This window comes from Falco peregrinus, chromosome 5 (genome assembly GCF_023634155.1).
Source record: "Falco peregrinus isolate bFalPer1 chromosome 5, bFalPer1.pri, whole genome shotgun sequence".
NCBI classification, from domain to species: Eukaryota; Metazoa; Chordata; class Aves; order Falconiformes; family Falconidae; genus Falco; species Falco peregrinus.
The window spans coordinates 76871168-76888885 of NC_073725.1; the positions used below are offsets into that span (position 1 = coordinate 76871168).

The window sequence follows — 17718 nt, forward strand, 5'->3', positions numbered from 1 at the left end:
CCTGAAATAAATTAGTGATGTTTTCATGATTCTACTACACCAGCTCCCTCCAGAGAAACCCACACAGCAGAAACAGGTTTTCAGTTTTTATTATTTTATCCAAGTCAGCAAATACTATTTTATCTGGACAGCTTGCCTTAGGGTAGCACCGGACTCCCTGCTGCCTGCACAGCCACCCTTTCAGCAACAAATGCTGCTTTAAGTGCTCCATTTAAGGCATTGCCTCAGGGAAACACTATTTATAGAAAGCCCCTCCCTGGTGTCCCCTTTGGGCTCCTCCAGCACCCTTTTAAGCCTTTACATCCGGGCTCCTGCAGCACATCTTCTGTGGGGCTCTCCTTATAATACACCACAGCATCTCTCAGCTACTCCTTTTCCCAGGCCCTCAAGCATTACAGTCTATAGGATGTACCACTTTACCCTGCAGAAAAGCCTTTTCTTCAACCCTGCGACCTAGCAAAGCCAGCCCTGCCCGAGACTGTGTAGTCTCTGCTTCCAACCACCCGCTTTCCTGCGCACAGCCTACTCAGCTCTGAAGGCATTGCTGAGCCAGGGCTTCCCTCGCTCTCCACATGCTCCCAGGCCCTTTCACTTGGTTTTTGGGGTTGGGTGGTTTTTGGTTTTTTTTTCTTCTATGAAAACTTCTCTCCTTGCCCCACAGACACCTTGCCTTAAATTCCAGTCTGGCTTGCCAAGGCACACTGCACTGACACCCCTGTACTAGCGCAGCCAGACACTCTGCCAAGGTTAGGGAGGGGGAATGCAAACTGCCTTGGTGCTTCCCACCCTTCCTCCAGCCACAGGGAATGAAGGACAAAGCCCCAAACACTCTTCCCAGCACAGCCTCAATGCTCTGAGAAGCTGTCAGGGATGCTGCCCGAGGAGAACTGACTCCTCACCAAAACTAAATTCTTCAGGGTGTAACCTCCTGCAGCCATGTCCCACCACTGGCTGCACAGCTAGTGCCAGACACATGTGCATGCACCCATGTCATTTGCTAAAGATGGAAAAAAAAAATACCGTGTCATGTTTGGTTTAAGAGTTAAACACAAGTACAAAGCAGCGCCCCACAGCTGAGCAGGTACAAGCTGCCAGCAAGGAAGGTTCACATCAGGGTGGGCCATACCCGTCTCAGGACTGTCCCCAGGAAGCACAGATACACCAGTTCAGTGGGACAGTCAGACTAGATGGCACTTTCATCAAATGCAGGCCAGCTTTCAAGTCTGCCTAAAAGGCCTTGGGCAGCTGATCAGAAGGGATGACTAACTGAAAGGATGGAGTCAGAATGGATTTTTCTATTTTGGCATCTGTGATTAAGGTCCAAAAATCAGGAGGAACACACAGTTTCTTCCTCTTTCTAAAGAGGCTTTTCCAGACTCATCCAGGCCAATACCCACAGGAAACCATCTTACACCAACATAACCATCACCAGAGCCCTCATGGCTACTCATCCAGCTCCAAAAGATGGAGCAGTCTCTGGGGAGGCAGCCTATTCCTACACTGCCTGCCCTTTGAAAACACCCACACCATCAACACAAGAATGTCTCAGCAGAACTATTTCCAAACACTAAAGCCTGGAAATCAAAGTCAGGCAGTGGTTGAGGACCAAAGCTTGGCACCACAGCTACATCTGGGATGCTATTTCTTTTGCCCACCTCCCATGTGGGACAGATCTACCCCTCAGTTCCTGTTCTGCCTGCCTTGGCACGCTGCTGCTTGCCAGAGGCACAAGAGACCGAAGAGTCTCAAGCCCTGTGTTCTTTCAAGTCCTTCCAGGGAAACATCTGCCTCGCAACCGCTGTCAGTGTTGGGATCTTGGCACTGACAAACCAGGATGACAGAGTCTCTGCCATAAGGCATTTACCACAAAAACAAGTTCTTTGGGACTGAATAACATCATCACAAACAACCCCAAACAAGGCCTGAGGATGGCAAGAATCTGAACCAAACCAGGGTGGGCTGGTTGGAAAGAGAGGTTTTGAAGCACAGATCTGGGATGGCAGTAGAACAGACATTCCAGCTGGAGACCAGGGCTGCATGAGTGTTGCTGCAGCTCCAACCCAAATGTTACAAAGTCTATTCACTTTACCCATTCCCAACAAACCTGCCTTCCTTATTGCCCAAGTTACATCTTCTGTGCCTATCATGGCATAGAAGGAGCCCCAGGGCAAGCGTCAGAGGCCTTGGGGAGGATGGGATGCAGAGAAGGATAGTTAATTGATAGCTGTGGGTAACTCAACTCTCTAACACCATACAGCCCTGAATGACAAGGGCTGCAGGAAGGTTAAGGCAGATAAAACTTCTGGGCTCAGTGCTTCTCCTCTTAACCTAACCTTTTGGCATGAACAGCAATGGTCCTGGGAGACAGCAGTCAGACGCAAAGAGCTGATGGGTGGTAGTCTTCTGCTGTCCCTTGTTCTCCAGGCATGTTCTCTGATGGCTGAGACCTTCTTCCACGCATCTGCCAGCTGCTGCGGCACTCACAGCAGAGCTGCAGTGCTGCCAGCACAGCCCTCGCGCTCATTCTCCCAGGCACACTCAGCTTCCGGGTGGAACAGTCACCCGACGTCAGTATTCCTGCAGCCACCAGGAAAAAAAAAAAAAAGCAGGACAGTCACCCTTTCAGTGGGACAGAGAAAAGGGGACTAAGGATTTTCCAAAGGGAAAACCAGCCAGAGGTCAGACAAGGGCTAATTTGAGCACAGCTTCAGTGCGCAGGCTATGAGCAAGCACTGGGCACACGCAGCAGATGGCTGATACTTGCTGTGAGGAACGACACCCCCCTCAATGCCATAGCCCTCAGTGGTTGTCAGTAGTTCCCACTCACCCTCCTGCTTTGTTATGGCTCTAGCCAGCTCTGCCCACTTTGCCCTGGGGCTTGGAGACTCTGAAGGTTTTGAATCACAGTCTGCAGAGCTTTTCCTGAGGGCAAACCAAAAGAAAAAATCAGTGTTAGCAATAGGTCAGCAAGCAGTAAAGAACAGGCTGCAGTTTGTATTCAGCCACTGTTACCCTCCCTTCATGCTGCCTTCTCCCCTGCAGCTTCCAGGGCCCAAAACCAGGTGACTACTCCGACTGCCCGGTGCTGGAACAAGTTCCTGTCATCATGAAAACAGGACACAGGCTTCGAGAACCACTTCCCAAGCTACTCTGACCACTCAGCAGGAGGGATGCGAGGGGCCACATCCCCCCGTTCTCTCAGCCTGGACTTGTCAGCAGAGGATGAGACAGAGCCCAAGATCTGCTGTGAGAGGAAGTGCAAGAAAGTTCCAGCACCAACTTTCGAGCCTGGACACTTCCCTGAATGAGAGGGGATTGTTAGGTCCCTCCAAACCACCACCGCCAAATAATCAAAACCTGCCCAGCCACACCTCCCCTCCAGCTTCCCCCACCTTACCCATTTCTCCCACACACTCCTCTAGGACAGCTGACAGCTCAGGCAAGCTCAGAGACTTCAAGGAAGGTGGCCACCCTTCCAGCACTGCAAGAAAAGAGGAACTGCACATTAAATCAATCTGCATGCCCTCTGTGACAGAGGCAGAGACAAGGGTTTGGTGTTGCTGTGAAGCACCCACATCCAAAATACTTCCAGTTAGAGGTTCTGAGTCACATGGGAAGAACTGAGGGGTTTTTAACTAGCAATTCTGCCACTTAGGAATATTTTTTCCCTTCACTGGCTGGATCATATATTAAGAGAATCTCAAAAGGATTAAGTTGAGTGGACAGAAGTCAGCTGAATCTCTCTTTGTCTCACTTTTACAACACAAGCAGCAAAGAGCACATCTCTGGAAGCATGTCACAGGCAGTGGGATCATTTGCTAACTCCTCATAAGGAGCTGGTGGGGCAAGCCTGCCCAGCCACGTACAGCTGTTTGTCCCACTGACCAAACAGCACAAACCCCCAGATGGGGTCAGGAAACTAGCCATGGCTTCCCATTCAGACCTTGCCCTAGTGCACAGCGCAGTAATGCACCCAAGGTGCCCACATGTGCAGTGCAGGCAGGGGAAGCCACAGGCCCATGAAGCAGGGCTGCCACTGGGTGCCCATACTACGACTTTGCCCATTTTTAGCCAAACACCTGCTAGACCCCAAAGTTTCCCATTTGCTAAGAATTAGAAGCTGCTGAGCAACTCTGCTGCCGTTGAAATCCATGTGACCCAAGTGTTCCAAATGCTTTCCCTGAGCAAGATTTTTTCGTATTAAATTAGAGGGTTTGGCTGCTGATTACTTTCCAAATCTCTTTTAACTTCATCCTTTCAGCAATCAAAAGACAAGCACATGGCTTGCTGTGGGGTCTCCTGCTGCATACCCACCCCTTGCACCCATTTTCATAGTTTGATAAGGTCTTCCTTACCTGGACGCTCACCAGGCCGCCTGCTCTCACCAGTTCTCAGCTGCACCTTTGTGTCCAGCACTCTGCCGACAGCCTGATCTTGGGTTAGCCGGGAGGACAGCTCTGCTTGACACGATCTGCCAAACAAGACAAAGCCCATCAGAAGTGCACAGGGACACTTCCTGGAACAACATACCAGTCTGTGCACTCCTACATCCTGCAAGTACCTGCTTGGGGTGCCGAGGGACCGCATCTAACGCCCTGGGTTACAAACTGCTCCTTGTTCCTTCCCAGGAAGACGTGCCCCAGACAAAGCTCAGGGCGCTCTCCACTGTGCCCCATCTCCACAGCAATCTCTGCCCCTGTCCACAGAGGAGCTGCGGGGGGAGAAGAGAAGGAGGGGGCGGGGTGAGCAGAAAAAAGCCCAAGCCAGGGGCTGTGCCTGGCTTATAAGAGATTCAAGCCTGATCCAAGGTTTCTAATGGGCAAATGAAGCTACCTCAGGACAGGCATCACGTTAAAGCAAGAGGCACATAAAGTTCTCTGGCCATCATCATCATATCAATTCGAACAGTGTATCTGCAGAGCATGGCAGGGCCCTTCTACCAGGCAGCCTCAGTTCCACAGTCGCAGGGAAAAAGACAAGTGCTCTGCCCCTTGCAAAATAGGAATATTCCCCTTGGGAATATTTTGCTCTGCTGTCCTTCTGAAAGCCAATCCCAGTTCAACCTGGGTTAGTAGTGAGCAGACCACATGCACTGTCAGGCTAGGATCCATAAGCAGTAGGATTAATGCCACCTTCAAGGACCTGTCTGTTCTGTCAGTGGACAGAACAGAGTCCATGACAGGAGTCCAAGCAGGACTAGGAAAAAAGCACCACAAAGGCAACAAAAGGTATACTGGGAGGCAGGGGAAGACAGAACTCGAAGGCAGTGGCACAACTGAACAGGGCAGCTTTTTCTGCTAGGTGTCAGAGTTGCGAGAAAGAGCCAGGGCAAGACATGGCAAGTCCTTTGGTGTGCTCTGGAAGTTAGAAATGCTTTCCTGCATTCACCCAATCACCAAGTTATACCCTGGTCACTGGGTCTCATGTAAGCACAAAGCAAGCACTTAACCTTTTGGTTCCTTTTAGTTGAAACTAGAGCACCCATCATCTCTGAAACGTCAGGCTCTTTTAGTTTATGAAGCCTTAATCAGATGCATATCTGCTCATGTGACTGTGGTTTTCCGCTAGAGAAAGTCAGGCAGGATCCAAAATGGGTTCAGATGCCTGATGAACTCTCCTGCCTTACCCCAAGAAGCACCTGTAAGACCACCAATGTGACCTTTGATATCTGTATGGCCCAAATCCCATTTCCCAGTAGCCTCAGTGCCATTTCCTAGGAATAGCTTACTTGATCTGATCCAGCAGGACTCCAGCATCCTTGGTGATGGCCTGAGCCTCTCTGAGCTGGCACTGAATAGCATTCCAGGTCTCATCCCGCTCCATCAAACAGCTCTCAGCCACTGCACGCAGCTTCTGCTCCTGGCACACCTGGCCCTTCATCACCTCCACCTCTTCACACCTCTACAGCAGAGCAGAAAAGATTAGACTGGAAATACTGTACATCACTCACACACGTGCCTACTCCGACACATCCCTGGAGTTTCGGCCACTTCAATGGCTTAGGCAGCCAGAGGGTTCCTGTGAAAGTGCACCCAACCAAGTGAGAAAGGAAGCTGGATAAGGCTCGTACATTGAATAGTTTCTCTCCACATCAAGACCAGCCCCACAGTCACAATTCCCCCTTCCTCTCCATTTGCAAAGATACTCAGTAGGCCAAATCTCCTGAATCAACTGATGTCTGTTCACTACTGGCTGTACAACTTCACCATAAAAATAACACTACTGAAAAAGAGTAGGTATTCAGTTCCTCCCACTTGCCCTTTTAGTTCTCGGGTAGATGGGAAACAGACAAAGGCTTCACAAGCATGGAGCAGAGGAGTGGATAAGCTGCACTTACCATGTTACCTGATTTACTTGACACCAAGTGTATCCACTGAAAGTTATGTCTTTTCCTTTACCCCAAGCTATTAGAGGCACAACATAAAAATATGCTACCAATCACTTATTGCAGTGTAACATGTGACAAGGCATTGAGCAGCTCATGGCAGACCTCGTACCTTATGCAGCTGAATGGCCAATTCCTGCATCTCAGCCTCCAGCCGGTCCGCATAGGCCAGCTCCAGGGCATCACTGGGTGGCCGAGCGTTGCTGTGCCATCGGGCAATGGCAGAAGTCATCTTCCTCTTTGGTCCAAACAGACTGGTGGGAGAACAGCAAACTGTCAGGGACCAAACACTGCACACCACCTGTCCCTAGGCCCAATGGGATCCCGTGAGGACCTCTGCAGTCTCCTGGTTTCATCAAGGCACCTCCAAAACTAGGAGTCTGTTACAGCCAAAAACTAGGGGATATCAAAATTGTGTCAGAGATGGCCAGAACAGAAAACTACTCACTAGCTAAACTTTCCTGACCAGATCATGTGCACAGTATATAAGGGGAAAGATGAGAGCTACATTACAGACACTCACGTGATGCCTATTTCCTTCAGATCACTCTCTGTGAGGGTCAGGAAGATCCGGAGGTCAACATCTTGCTCCTCAAACACTTGCAGATATTTCAGGCACCCAATCTGCTCAAGGAATGTTGCCAGGTCCTGCAGCCCATGCAAAACAAACTTATTTATGCCTTCACAAACAAAAGCATTACCATTTCTCTTAATCATAAACATGTGCTTCCTCAATGTTGCTGTAAGGCCCTTCTGGGTTCTAGCAGCAACCATGACTTCCCCTGGTTAACTGCCCTTCTCCAGTCACACAACAGGACTGGCCTGTCTGCTGCAGCCATTGCCTCTCATAACAAACGCAGAGGGGAAAGACACACCAACACCTCCCCTAGCCCACACCACAGCCATGTTAGGTAGCACAGCCACAGGCCTGAAGGCTCTAGAATACCACTCCAAGCAACAGCAACACCTAAGCAAACAGTTCTTTGTACAAGAAAGTGCTGTTTCACGAGCATGGAAGTTTGGGCAGAGGTTTAGTATCAAAGGGGTTTTGGTGACAACTTCCCTTTCAACTGAGAAGGCCAAGAAAGCAGCTTAAGCAACCTTGGGAAAACCTCCCATGCTCGACACTGTCCGCATTACTTCAGAGACAACTTTCACTGTGTACTTACCTGGGGCCCTGTATAGGCAGGGGGCTCAGGAAGGATCAGGTGCTGACTAGAGCCCTCAGCTTTCCCTGGGCAGTGGGTCCACTGACTATCACTGTTGCTGTAACGGTTCTTGATCTTAAAACTCTTGGCTTGTTTCCGACTAGGGGGACTGTTTGCATGGTCAGAATCCTGAAAAAGAAAGAAAAAACCTACAAAATGTAAAGCGCAAAGATGTCAGGATCACTACAGCTAACAAATACAGACTCGAAGTCCCAACTTCTAAAGCCAGGCAGTGGTCCACAGAGGCAGCAAAGACTAGCAATTACTAGGAAGGGCTGAGTCTAGTCACTCTGAAGATAACAGCATGGTAACACAGAATGGTATTGAGCTCCTGGCTTAGGAAGCAACATACCAGAGCAGAGAGCAATGCTGAATCCTCCCTGAACCAATACAGTGCACTGAGATTCTACCTGCAAGAAGCTCCTCAAGATACAGAGGACTTTTGCTCGTGTTCCACTTATATCATCCTTCTGTACCTCAGCCCCAGAGCTGTGTCTTGAGTCATGTGAGCTGTGACCTCCTCCCCTTTCTGTACTTCAGGCATGCCAATGCAGTACTGCTGTCCTTCTCTAAATCTTACTATACTGCCTGCTATCTTGGCAGGTTCAAGGACTGATCAAGCTCTAGCAAGTCACATCCTTTCTTGACCATCACCTAGCTAGAAACCTGCACAGTTCAGAAGCTGGAGAGAACTTAAGAATTACTGACCAGTCATCAACAACCTACTCTAGAGTGAACATGCTCTAAGAGTTGGGTCCTAGTTGGAGATCAAACAAGCCAATCCATCACCTTCAAATATGGAAATTGTTTTTTTCACCCCTGCAATACTACCTTTCCTCATCCAGCCTGGTACTACAGCCTCCTGCAGAGGCAGAGTCATAGCAGACTGTGGAGGGGTGACAGCACTGGCCAAGCTGAAGGCAGAGAAAGGAAAATTGAAACCTCCACCTCATTGCTCTCCAGGGAACCTTCACTGCTGACTCCCAGGGCTTTGGTGAGGCATTCACTGCTGCTGCTGCTGCTCCTGATGGTTGCCAAGTTGTTGGTGAAGAACACGTTATCTTCTGGAAAGGAAAAGGGAAAAAGTTGAGATTCAACTTCCTTACACTCAGTGCTGTTTTTGCTACACTATTGCCAGCAAAACCTGCTGGAAGTGTAAAGGAGAAACCAAGAGCAAGGCTTCATATGCAGCACTCATGACACAAGATGCTTCGAAGACATCTGCTCCATCTCCTTTGCACCCTCCCCTCACATTATCAGTACAAGTTGTGAGATGCCCACTGAGCATTCTCTTCCATAGGCTAAACCAGGGGTCCTCAAACTACAGCCCACGGGCCGGATACGACCCCTGGTATTTACAGACACACACACCCGCCCCCGCACCAGGGGTTGGGGGAAGCCAAGCAGCCACAGATGACTTCCTGCCACTTCATCCACATGCCAGCCCCTTGTTTAAAAAGTTTGCGGGCCCCTGGGCTAAACCATCCCAGCTCACTCAGCCTTTCCTCATGAGATACTCTCCAATTCTCTACACCATAGTGGGAAAGGAAAGTGCAAGCCAAGGGCTCATATCTCACATCCAGGTGCGCACTACAAGCCAGACTGCTTTCTGAAACAATGACTTACCTCTGCTGCTGCTGCTCTCCACATCTTGCTCATTAATTGGAGAGGTAACATCCCGGTTCCGGATATCACCTGCTTCACAGCTGCCATCATCACTGAAGGTAACATAGCCCTGAGGAGGGACCTGCTCTGTGTGCAAGAGGAAAAGAGAACAAAGATTAGGTACTATGCAAGTTACCAGAGAGGCTCCAAGCACCCACTCCAGGATTTGAAAATAATCAAGAGAAGAGACTGCCTTCTCTACTAGCAGGTTTCATTCTAAAAAGCACAGATAAGAACTGGGAAATGCATGTGCCTAGAGCCTCCCGCACACAAACACACATTAGCTGTACTTTAGATGGCTGCATTGAAAAACAAGAAAGTCAGAGGAAAGAGCCTCATAGCAGAGATGCACCTTAAATAGCAGCTTTCAGCATTTCCTCTCCTCTTCATACTCAAGTTATCTAATGGGGAAAAGCATCTGCTGAAGAAAGCAAGGTGTCAGCTATGTCCCATTCCCAGCCAAGCACACCCTGTAAAACCAGCCCCTCTGCATCTGTGTTACAACACTAGCAGCATCCCACTGCCATTTAAGCAGCGGACAGCACCATTTCCATAGTCACTGCCTGTGGGATAACACGTACCTGTATCAACCAAACTTTAAACATGCTTTTAAGTCCATATTCTTGGTTATTCTAGACAACTAGGTAACCAGTCTCAGAAACACCTATGGCTGTGACACAAGCACACAAAAACAAAACTCATACCACTGCATCCAGGGGTTGATATCTGAACTGGGATCATCTTTCTCTTGGCCTATTGCAAGGGTTTTGTAATCTCATTCTTAGTAGTATTTCAAACATCATGGAAGACAAAACTGACAGGTCTACCAGAAGCAGTGAGTTCACTTTAGTGATCAGTGATTTCTTGGCCTGTGTGACCACTTCCTCTGTCATCAACTTGAGAAGGGTTCTCAAACTTTTGAGCCTACCTTGAAAAGGGAAGCTAGACTGTTCAAGTGTCAGGGGAACAGTAACTGAGGTAAAAGCAGTGTTTGTTCCATAGAACTGTTCCACCCATCAATATCCAGCCCTGACAAAAGAGTTCAAGGGTGGGTTTTTTTTTTAAACCAGAGATGGGACAGCCTTGTATGATGGTGTTCACTATCTTTGTTTGTACAAACCACACATGAATCCTAGATGAAAGGAAATTGTTGGTACAAAAATAGCTACAATACATTTAAGACCTCAAAGGACTCTCAATTAGGCTTTTAACTATTCTCACCATAGCGAGACTGCTTCTTTCCCCCAATTCCAACTGCTGTTATCTTAGCCAAAGCCTGGGGCCCATCGTGGATGCTGGGACCCTTGGTCCTACGAACAGGTCTCTGTCTCTGGGGAGCAGAACACGATTCATCTGAGGAACTCAGCTCTTCATATTTTCCTGTAGTTCAGACACAGACTGTTAGCAGCATAGTAATTAATTTACCTACTTTGTTTTATAAATGCAGTGGGAAATAAAAAGAGAGGGTGAAAAGTTTAACTAGGTTAGTTTAAAAGGAGGAGGGTGAAATCATTTAACTAGGTCATAAAAGAGCCAGCAGACAAAAACACCCCACTGTTGGGACCATGCCTCTTCCATCCTCAGAAATGCTGGAATTTCCAAGACAGACCAGCTAGTACTACCCCATTTACACAGCAACACACTTTCAAAGTATAAACACCTCTCTTCAGGTTCTATCTTAAAATGAACAAGCTAAAACACCTCTCTTACCTGGACCCCTGCAGAAGACCTTGGGCACTGGGGCTGCGTGCAAATCTATCAGCCCCACAATCTTTGTATGTCCATACTTCATAGCCAGCGTCCGTGCTGTGGCTCCAGTATTATCTCTGACATCTGCCTTCACTCCCTATAGAAAAGAAATACACATTTAAGATGTACATAGCGGAGGGCACTACATACAAAAATTCAAAACAGCTAAAGAATTGTCTTTGTTCCTCCATCAGAAACACAGGCTCACCTTTGATAGGAAGTTCAAGCTTCACCAACACCTCTTTGTCTCTCTAGTTATCCAATCTTGTTAATCCCTGAATGCCAAGCAGCCCAGCTATATGGCTCTTGTGCAATTGCCATGGGGCATTAGTTTGTTTTATCTGAAAAATGTTTTGCATTGCTGCCTCCTTCTGGAAGTAAGCTGGACCAGTTAAATGGGATATTAAGCCCATGTTTTTTAACACTGAGAGACCTGCCTCCAAAGGCTTATAAGCATGCACAAGATGCTCACTAGCCTGAGCATGCAAGCCTGTAAACATAATATGGAGACTACCATTTTAGCAGTTTTCTAATTCAGTCTTTCAGTTAAACCTGGACAGTCAGATCCAACTCCTATTTGTGCAAGGCCAGTGTAAAATCAGAGTATTAGTCTTCAGAAAGCAGATACTTTGAGAAGAGTCCTGGAAGTCTGGGAGACTTCAGGGGTAACTGTCATCAAGGATCAAACACAACACTAAGTGTCAAATTTGTGGTTCTTCCTCTGAGGGCTGGAACCACAGATTTTCAGCTTTACAGAGAACTGCCTAGACACTTACATGATTGAGAAGGTACTGAACAATTATCTCATGGCCAGAAGCAGCTGCTTCCATCAGAGGCGTATATCCATACACTGGCTCCCTAGAGAGAGAACAAACACGCACACATGGACTAGGATAATCAAAGCTGAAAAATGCTGCAGCCTTCGCCATATCATAATAGGGCATCTCCAGCCTCTACCCTCAGCTGATCACAAAATTCACTGTTCTACTGCACTCTGGTCTAGCCCAGTAAAACTCCCAGAGGAGATTCAGTAAGCATTACTCTATTGGCTGTGTAGCAACAAGATTACTCTTCCAGTTGCAGATCTGCCTTTCAATGGCAAAATCAGTTTTGCAGGAGCTAACAAAGCAAAAGCCTCTTGTTGACCTCAGGCAATTCAATATGCAGAAATGTACAGGCAGTTCCCAAGGCACAGGAACACACTGCACACTTCAAAAAACCCCAAACTGAACTTGAAATACACAGAAAATTCAATAGACTTGTAAAGCACACTTGAGTTCAGAAGGTGTTGCACCTGTTCGCTTTCAGAGTTTAGGCCATCATTAAACAAGCAGTGAATCTAATTTCTCTTGATCTTAGTTAAATAAACAGTGACAACATGGGCAGACTTCACAGTTCAGTTTGCAGGTCACCTGTCCTTGTATCAGCTAACAGAGCATGCCATACTTCCTAGGGTACAGGAAAAACAAAAGCAGGCATGTTCTCCCTGCCCATATTTGTGTTACGATGCCAACTGTTGCTTCCCTATGCAAAATGAGGTATCTTTTGAGAAATTAAGTCACAGATTCCTCCTTACTTGCAGTTGGCGTTTGCCCCATTGTCCAGCAAGAACTTGACCATCTGTTGATGTCCAGCACTGGTGCAGTGAAATAAGGCAGTCCAACCATGAATATCCTTCATCTCCAGCTCTGCACCTTGCTTCAAGAGAACAGAGAATGTTCTTTACTGCAACCCCTCTGCTGGGTCTTTTAACCACTGCCCCTCTGCGCTGTGATATCAAGAGAGTTTAAACCCCTGTCAGGAAGCTGAACTTGCAACAGAACACAAATTGCACACTTTGGTTGCAACTGGCAGAGAACCCTATCCTGTGTATTTAAACCATGTACTGTGGCTTTACCTACTTATGGAATACACACCTGTAGAAGAAAGTAAGCAACACTCTCATTTCCACAGCTGGAGGCCAGCATGAGCGGCGTCTGCCCTTCTGGTGTTGGGATGTTCACATTCACTCCTGCTTCCAGCAGTAGGTGCACAATGGTGTCATGGCCAATGTAGGAGGCATACATTAGTGGAGTCCAGCCACCACAATTCCTCTTATTTAAATCCAGATCTCCACTAAATAACAGAAAAGAATTCAGCTGAACTACTGTCCTGGAGCTGTAGATCACAGTAGGCTCCTGCAGCCTCTTGTTACCATCATTGTCTCAAAAGAAGGCTGAAAAGAATTCTAGCACTGAAGCCTGCATGAGAATTCCTACCAGCTCTAGCACAACTTCCACCAAATCACTAAGGAGATAGTTTTTATCAGCAGACTTGCCCCTTGAAACTTTGTGCCTAAGAACCCCTTGGGAGTTCCAGCGATGTGCTCCCATGGCAATGTTAGACCAAGCTGTACAGCAGCCAGTGAAAAACCGTAACTGGCAGCAAGTAACCACAGAGCTGTGCCCTCCCCAGCCCCTCCTTACCGCTGAATACACTCCTGCACCACTTCATACTGGCCAACAGAGGAAGCCGTATGCAAGTCCAGAGGAACATCCAGCTCTTCCCGACAGATCATCTGACCGACCCCATGCCACATGGAAAGACTGCGGCTCAGCAGCTCCGACTCACTGGCTTCATCACTCAACTCTGACATCCTGCCCTGAGTAACCAAAGAAAAACAGAATTTTTACCTGCAGATGTCCATTTTCTATAGAACACGCATTCACCCACTGGCACTACGGCTCAGAGATATACCAGGGGCTTGGAAGGTGAGGTAGTCTCAGAGGTATAGTATTTGAAATTCCTACCTCTACTTTGATCACCTCCTTCGCCTGAAGCAGTAACACTTGCTGAGGAGTTTTTGCTGGTAGATCTTTCTTGCTGCAGTGGACTCAGATTTGAATACACTGAAAAAATAAAAGCCAATAATGCTAGAGAAAACATCTCTCAAATCTCATTTTAAGATTCAGAAGCACTGGCTTTATTTCCTCCCCTTCTAATCACAATATGCCTAAGGAAGCTTTGGATACTCTCCTAAGACTAAGTGCCTATTGAAGTGCAGATGACATGCTTAGCATCATATGAAAGGATTTAATTCTTGGTCTTCAGGTTTTATGAATTCCTAATCCTCTCTCAATTACGTGTCAGATGTTCCTAGTCTTTCTCCATCCATATATTGCAGGATGGCCCTGCTGAAATTAAGACACAGTCATTAATAATGACAACTGTCAACAGCTCAAAAGCAGTAAGATCACCTGAATGGGGTGCACACTTCATTATGTCATCAGGTTGCAAGTAGGTGGATTCTACCATTTATTGCTTCAGCACTTCAGAAGTAGCCCAGTCCTGGCTGTGAATCTCAGAAATTGCTGAAACATTTCAAGCAGCAATGCACCTGCCCATTCGTTATCTGAGCATGCACCATCCTGCAGACAGTAACTTAATTACAAAGCCAGCACAGTTTCATGACTGTCTGAAAGATTTCCTATCCCTAGCCTTAGGGAGCAATTGCATATTAATAATTTTAACCACTCACAGGAGAGTGTTATTGTTTGGCACTTCATAAAAAGCTGTTCAACACAGCTGCAACTATCATCTGAGGTCTTCAGCTGCCTTTTCAGGCTGCATCAAAGTCAATCCAATGGGAAGCACTTCCGTCTCCCTGTAGCCTCATCACCCATCATGCAGCACTTCATTGGCTTTGCTGCCCGACATAATATGTACTGGGAGTAGGCAAACCCCAGAAGTATTCTTCCTTTCTCTTGATAATTTCTCACCAGTTTAATTCCTTAGACTGATTCATTCTAGAGTCTTGCAAATGCCAAATTTGGCACTGGTGAAGAATAAAAGAGCAGGAACACACTTTTTAGCAGCAGTTGCTCTTTAGATGGCCTCAGCTGTAACATTTCAAACCATACTTACTATTTTCTAAACAACTGGGAGTCTTTGTCTTGCAAACACAGCCCCTTTTCTTAAAAAGATAAGCAAAACACCTCTAATTCCTACCCCTTCACTCCTTATCTGGATCCTTTCTCCCACACCTCACTTTTTTCCACTCCTCCTTCAGTCTGTTAACACTACAAAACCACCATCTATTCTACCTAATCAGTGTTGTAATAAGCGATTCCTTTCTTTGCAGGTATCTGCAAAAGCCCCTATTTTACCTAATAGCAGCAATTTCTATTACACTGGCAATCCAGAGGCCTCAGGCCAGAATATGCAGAGCAGAACACAAACGAAAGACCTGAGCACCTCACAATCAAAATGTAAGGAGATCTGAATGAATCATAAGGGGGAAAGTAGCAGTGTTTCTCACTACAACAGATTAAAGCTGCCCCTGGAAGGCAAAATGACATATTCACAGTTAAGGGAGTTAGGATCCAGAACAGTGTCGAGAAGCACATTCATATGGAAAGTAAATTGTTCTCTCGGCAGAGACCTCCTTGTTAATTGGATACATTAATTATAAAACCCACAGGTATTTAGTCTTTGTCAGAATCAGCCCCACTTCCAGTACTAGTTGCCAGTACAACTTTGGCAAGTTGATCCACAGTCAAGAGGGCTGTGTCAATACTGACATGACACAGGTTATGCTTGACCCCAGAATACTCAAAGGTCTAGGCCTTATTGCTACCACCTGCACCATGCTCTTAATTGCCTACATATTAGGTTTTTTTTACTCTGAGACTTCACTCCAGCCTGATCTGAACCATGATGTCAGCTGTGCAAACACCTGAGAAAATACAGAGGACAGCTGAACAGAATCCATAGAACAATAAAAGTGATCAGAGCCCTAAGGACTGAGATGAGAAGACCTGGTGAAATGAAATCAGTTGTCTGGTCTAGAGAGGAGATGCCTGAAAGGGACATGTGATAACAGCTTTCAAATACATAAATGGTTGCTGCAGAGACGACAACAGAAATAATCAGCTCCTTGTGGCCATGGTGAATATGACAGAACATAGTAGACTTAAGTTGTAGCATAGAAGATTGTTTAAAGATTACAAAAATCTTTGTAAAAGTAAAAGCAGGAGTACTGCGATAGATTACCAGCAGAGATTCAGTTGCTAAGAATAAGCTAGACAAAGGCCTCTGAACATTGGGCAGTCTGTTCTCTTGATTTGTGGCAAAGTAATTAAGTTCACATTTGTTAAGAGACCTTCCTCAGCCCCATGAGGCCATTATTATTATTATTATATTTACTACATAAATACCTAGCTATTTATCAGGACCAGAATCAATAGTGCTGAGACTCAGAGCAGGTAGCAAACATCATATTACCCTGAATTCAGAGAGTTTGCTGATGAGAAAACCAGAAGGCAGGAAAAAACCACCATAAAAACTTATTATGAAAATGCCAGCAAAGAGCATGCCTTTTTGGAGGATAAGCCTGAGGAACAAGTGACAATAGATGAAAGAGCAGCAGAAGACCTACACTGAATTAAATGGGAGATGATACCAAAAGCAACAGCAGCAAGCGGTCACCAACAGAACAAATCCAAAAATGCCTGTTAATCACCACCTATCAGGGACCATTAAGCTGCACTGGCTCTGCTAAATTCATTCTCTCATCCTCTTCCACACGCACAGGTAACATCCACACAGGTCCTTCTGTCCCAAAAGAAACAAGACACCCAAAACAGCATAAGTGTGGTGCGTGTTGGTGTTCTCAACTGAGCCATCAAGCAGATAACACACTTCACTACTGCTCCTAACCTAGTTCTATCTCCACTAAATTCAGCAACAACCTACTGGAAGAAATAAGCAGCCTTGTTAGATCCTTGTATAGGTAACTAATAGTAGTGCTTGTTGTGACTGAGCTGGTAACTACCAGAGCCAGAACTTCTTCATATCACTGTTGTCTACTGACTGAGCAGAGACTGGCCCCCACATTACAGCTGCAGGAACCTCACCAGTTTTCACAGGATGGTGGCATGTACAAGAAAGTAGTGCTACAGCACAAGCCCCAGCTGAGGGCCCACAACACCTTGGTTCAACTCTACATTGGCCTGTTGAAGAGACACCAAGCTCTTCATCTGTACCATGAGCCTGGCACCCTCAAGTATCTCAAAGCACACCACATGCTCTCAAAAAAGAGAAGATAAGAAGTACAAGAGCATTTCAAGAGCCCCATTAGGGAGCACATTTCCCAGGGCTGGGGCTATGTCACACAAGGCACAGCACCCCAATGGAGGCGCACCCCACGGCCCCCGGGCTCGGTGCTGGGCAGGCTCTGGTTGCCCAACGACATGCCCGAAGAGAAGCGAGCCCAGCTGCAGCTGTCAAACCAGTAACTACTGTTACCAGAAGTCTCACAGCAAAACCGTTTCCGCGGGCGTGATCCCTGCGTCTCACCGGGCCACTGTTCCCCCAAGACCCTCCTAAGAGCTCGCTGTCGGTGCCCCGGCCTACCCCACCGCCGGACCTCAGCCAGCAGACTGGAACCGCTCCGGCTACGGGCCCACCGCGACCGGCGGCCGCCAGGGGGACGGCCCCAGAGGCGGCTGCGCCCAAGCCGACCCCTCCCCAGCCAACAGAGAACAGCAGCCAGCCCGGCCCGCTACAGGCCACACCACCCCTCACCTGCACACCCGGTAAGCTCCACCACCGGAAACCGTCCCGCCCGCGCAAGGAACGCTGGGAAACCTCCGCTTGACTCAGCCTCCAAAGCCCAAGAGCCTCCACGGCGGAAAAGGCGGACCCTGCTGGTGGCGCAGAGCCAATAAAAGG

General features: G+C 47.4%; 1 protein-coding gene across 4 annotated transcripts; it reads right to left on the reverse strand.

The window, feature by feature from the left end:
- Positions 1-73: 73 nt before the first annotated feature.
- Positions 74-17657, reverse strand: ANKS3 (ankyrin repeat and sterile alpha motif domain containing 3). Of its 4 annotated transcripts, none has more exons than XM_005244084.4 (18): positions 17572-17657; positions 13797-13895; positions 13473-13648; positions 12924-13122; positions 12584-12705; positions 11784-11865; positions 10969-11104; positions 10480-10638; positions 9220-9345; positions 8542-8657; positions 7555-7722; positions 6909-7033; positions 6498-6639; positions 5729-5901; positions 4356-4471; positions 3398-3481; positions 2828-2922; positions 74-2577 (listed from the first exon to the last, which is right to left on the reverse strand). In XM_005244084.4, exons 3-17 carry the CDS (start codon positions 13640-13642, stop codon positions 2840-2842), a joined length of 2001 nt encoding a protein of 666 aa, XP_005244141.2. In that variant the 5' UTR covers positions 13643-13648; positions 13797-13895; positions 17572-17657; the 3' UTR covers positions 74-2577; positions 2828-2839. The 4 variants fall into 4 exon arrangements, 3 of the variants coding, with proteins under 3 accessions (XP_005244141.2, XP_027652137.2, XP_027652138.2); XM_027796336.2 differs by lacking the exon at positions 17572-17657 and adding an exon at positions 14525-14546; XR_003557362.2 differs by lacking the exons at positions 74-2577; positions 2828-2922; positions 3398-3481 and adding an exon at positions 4562-4711.
- Between the last annotated feature and the right edge of the window lie 61 nt (positions 17658-17718).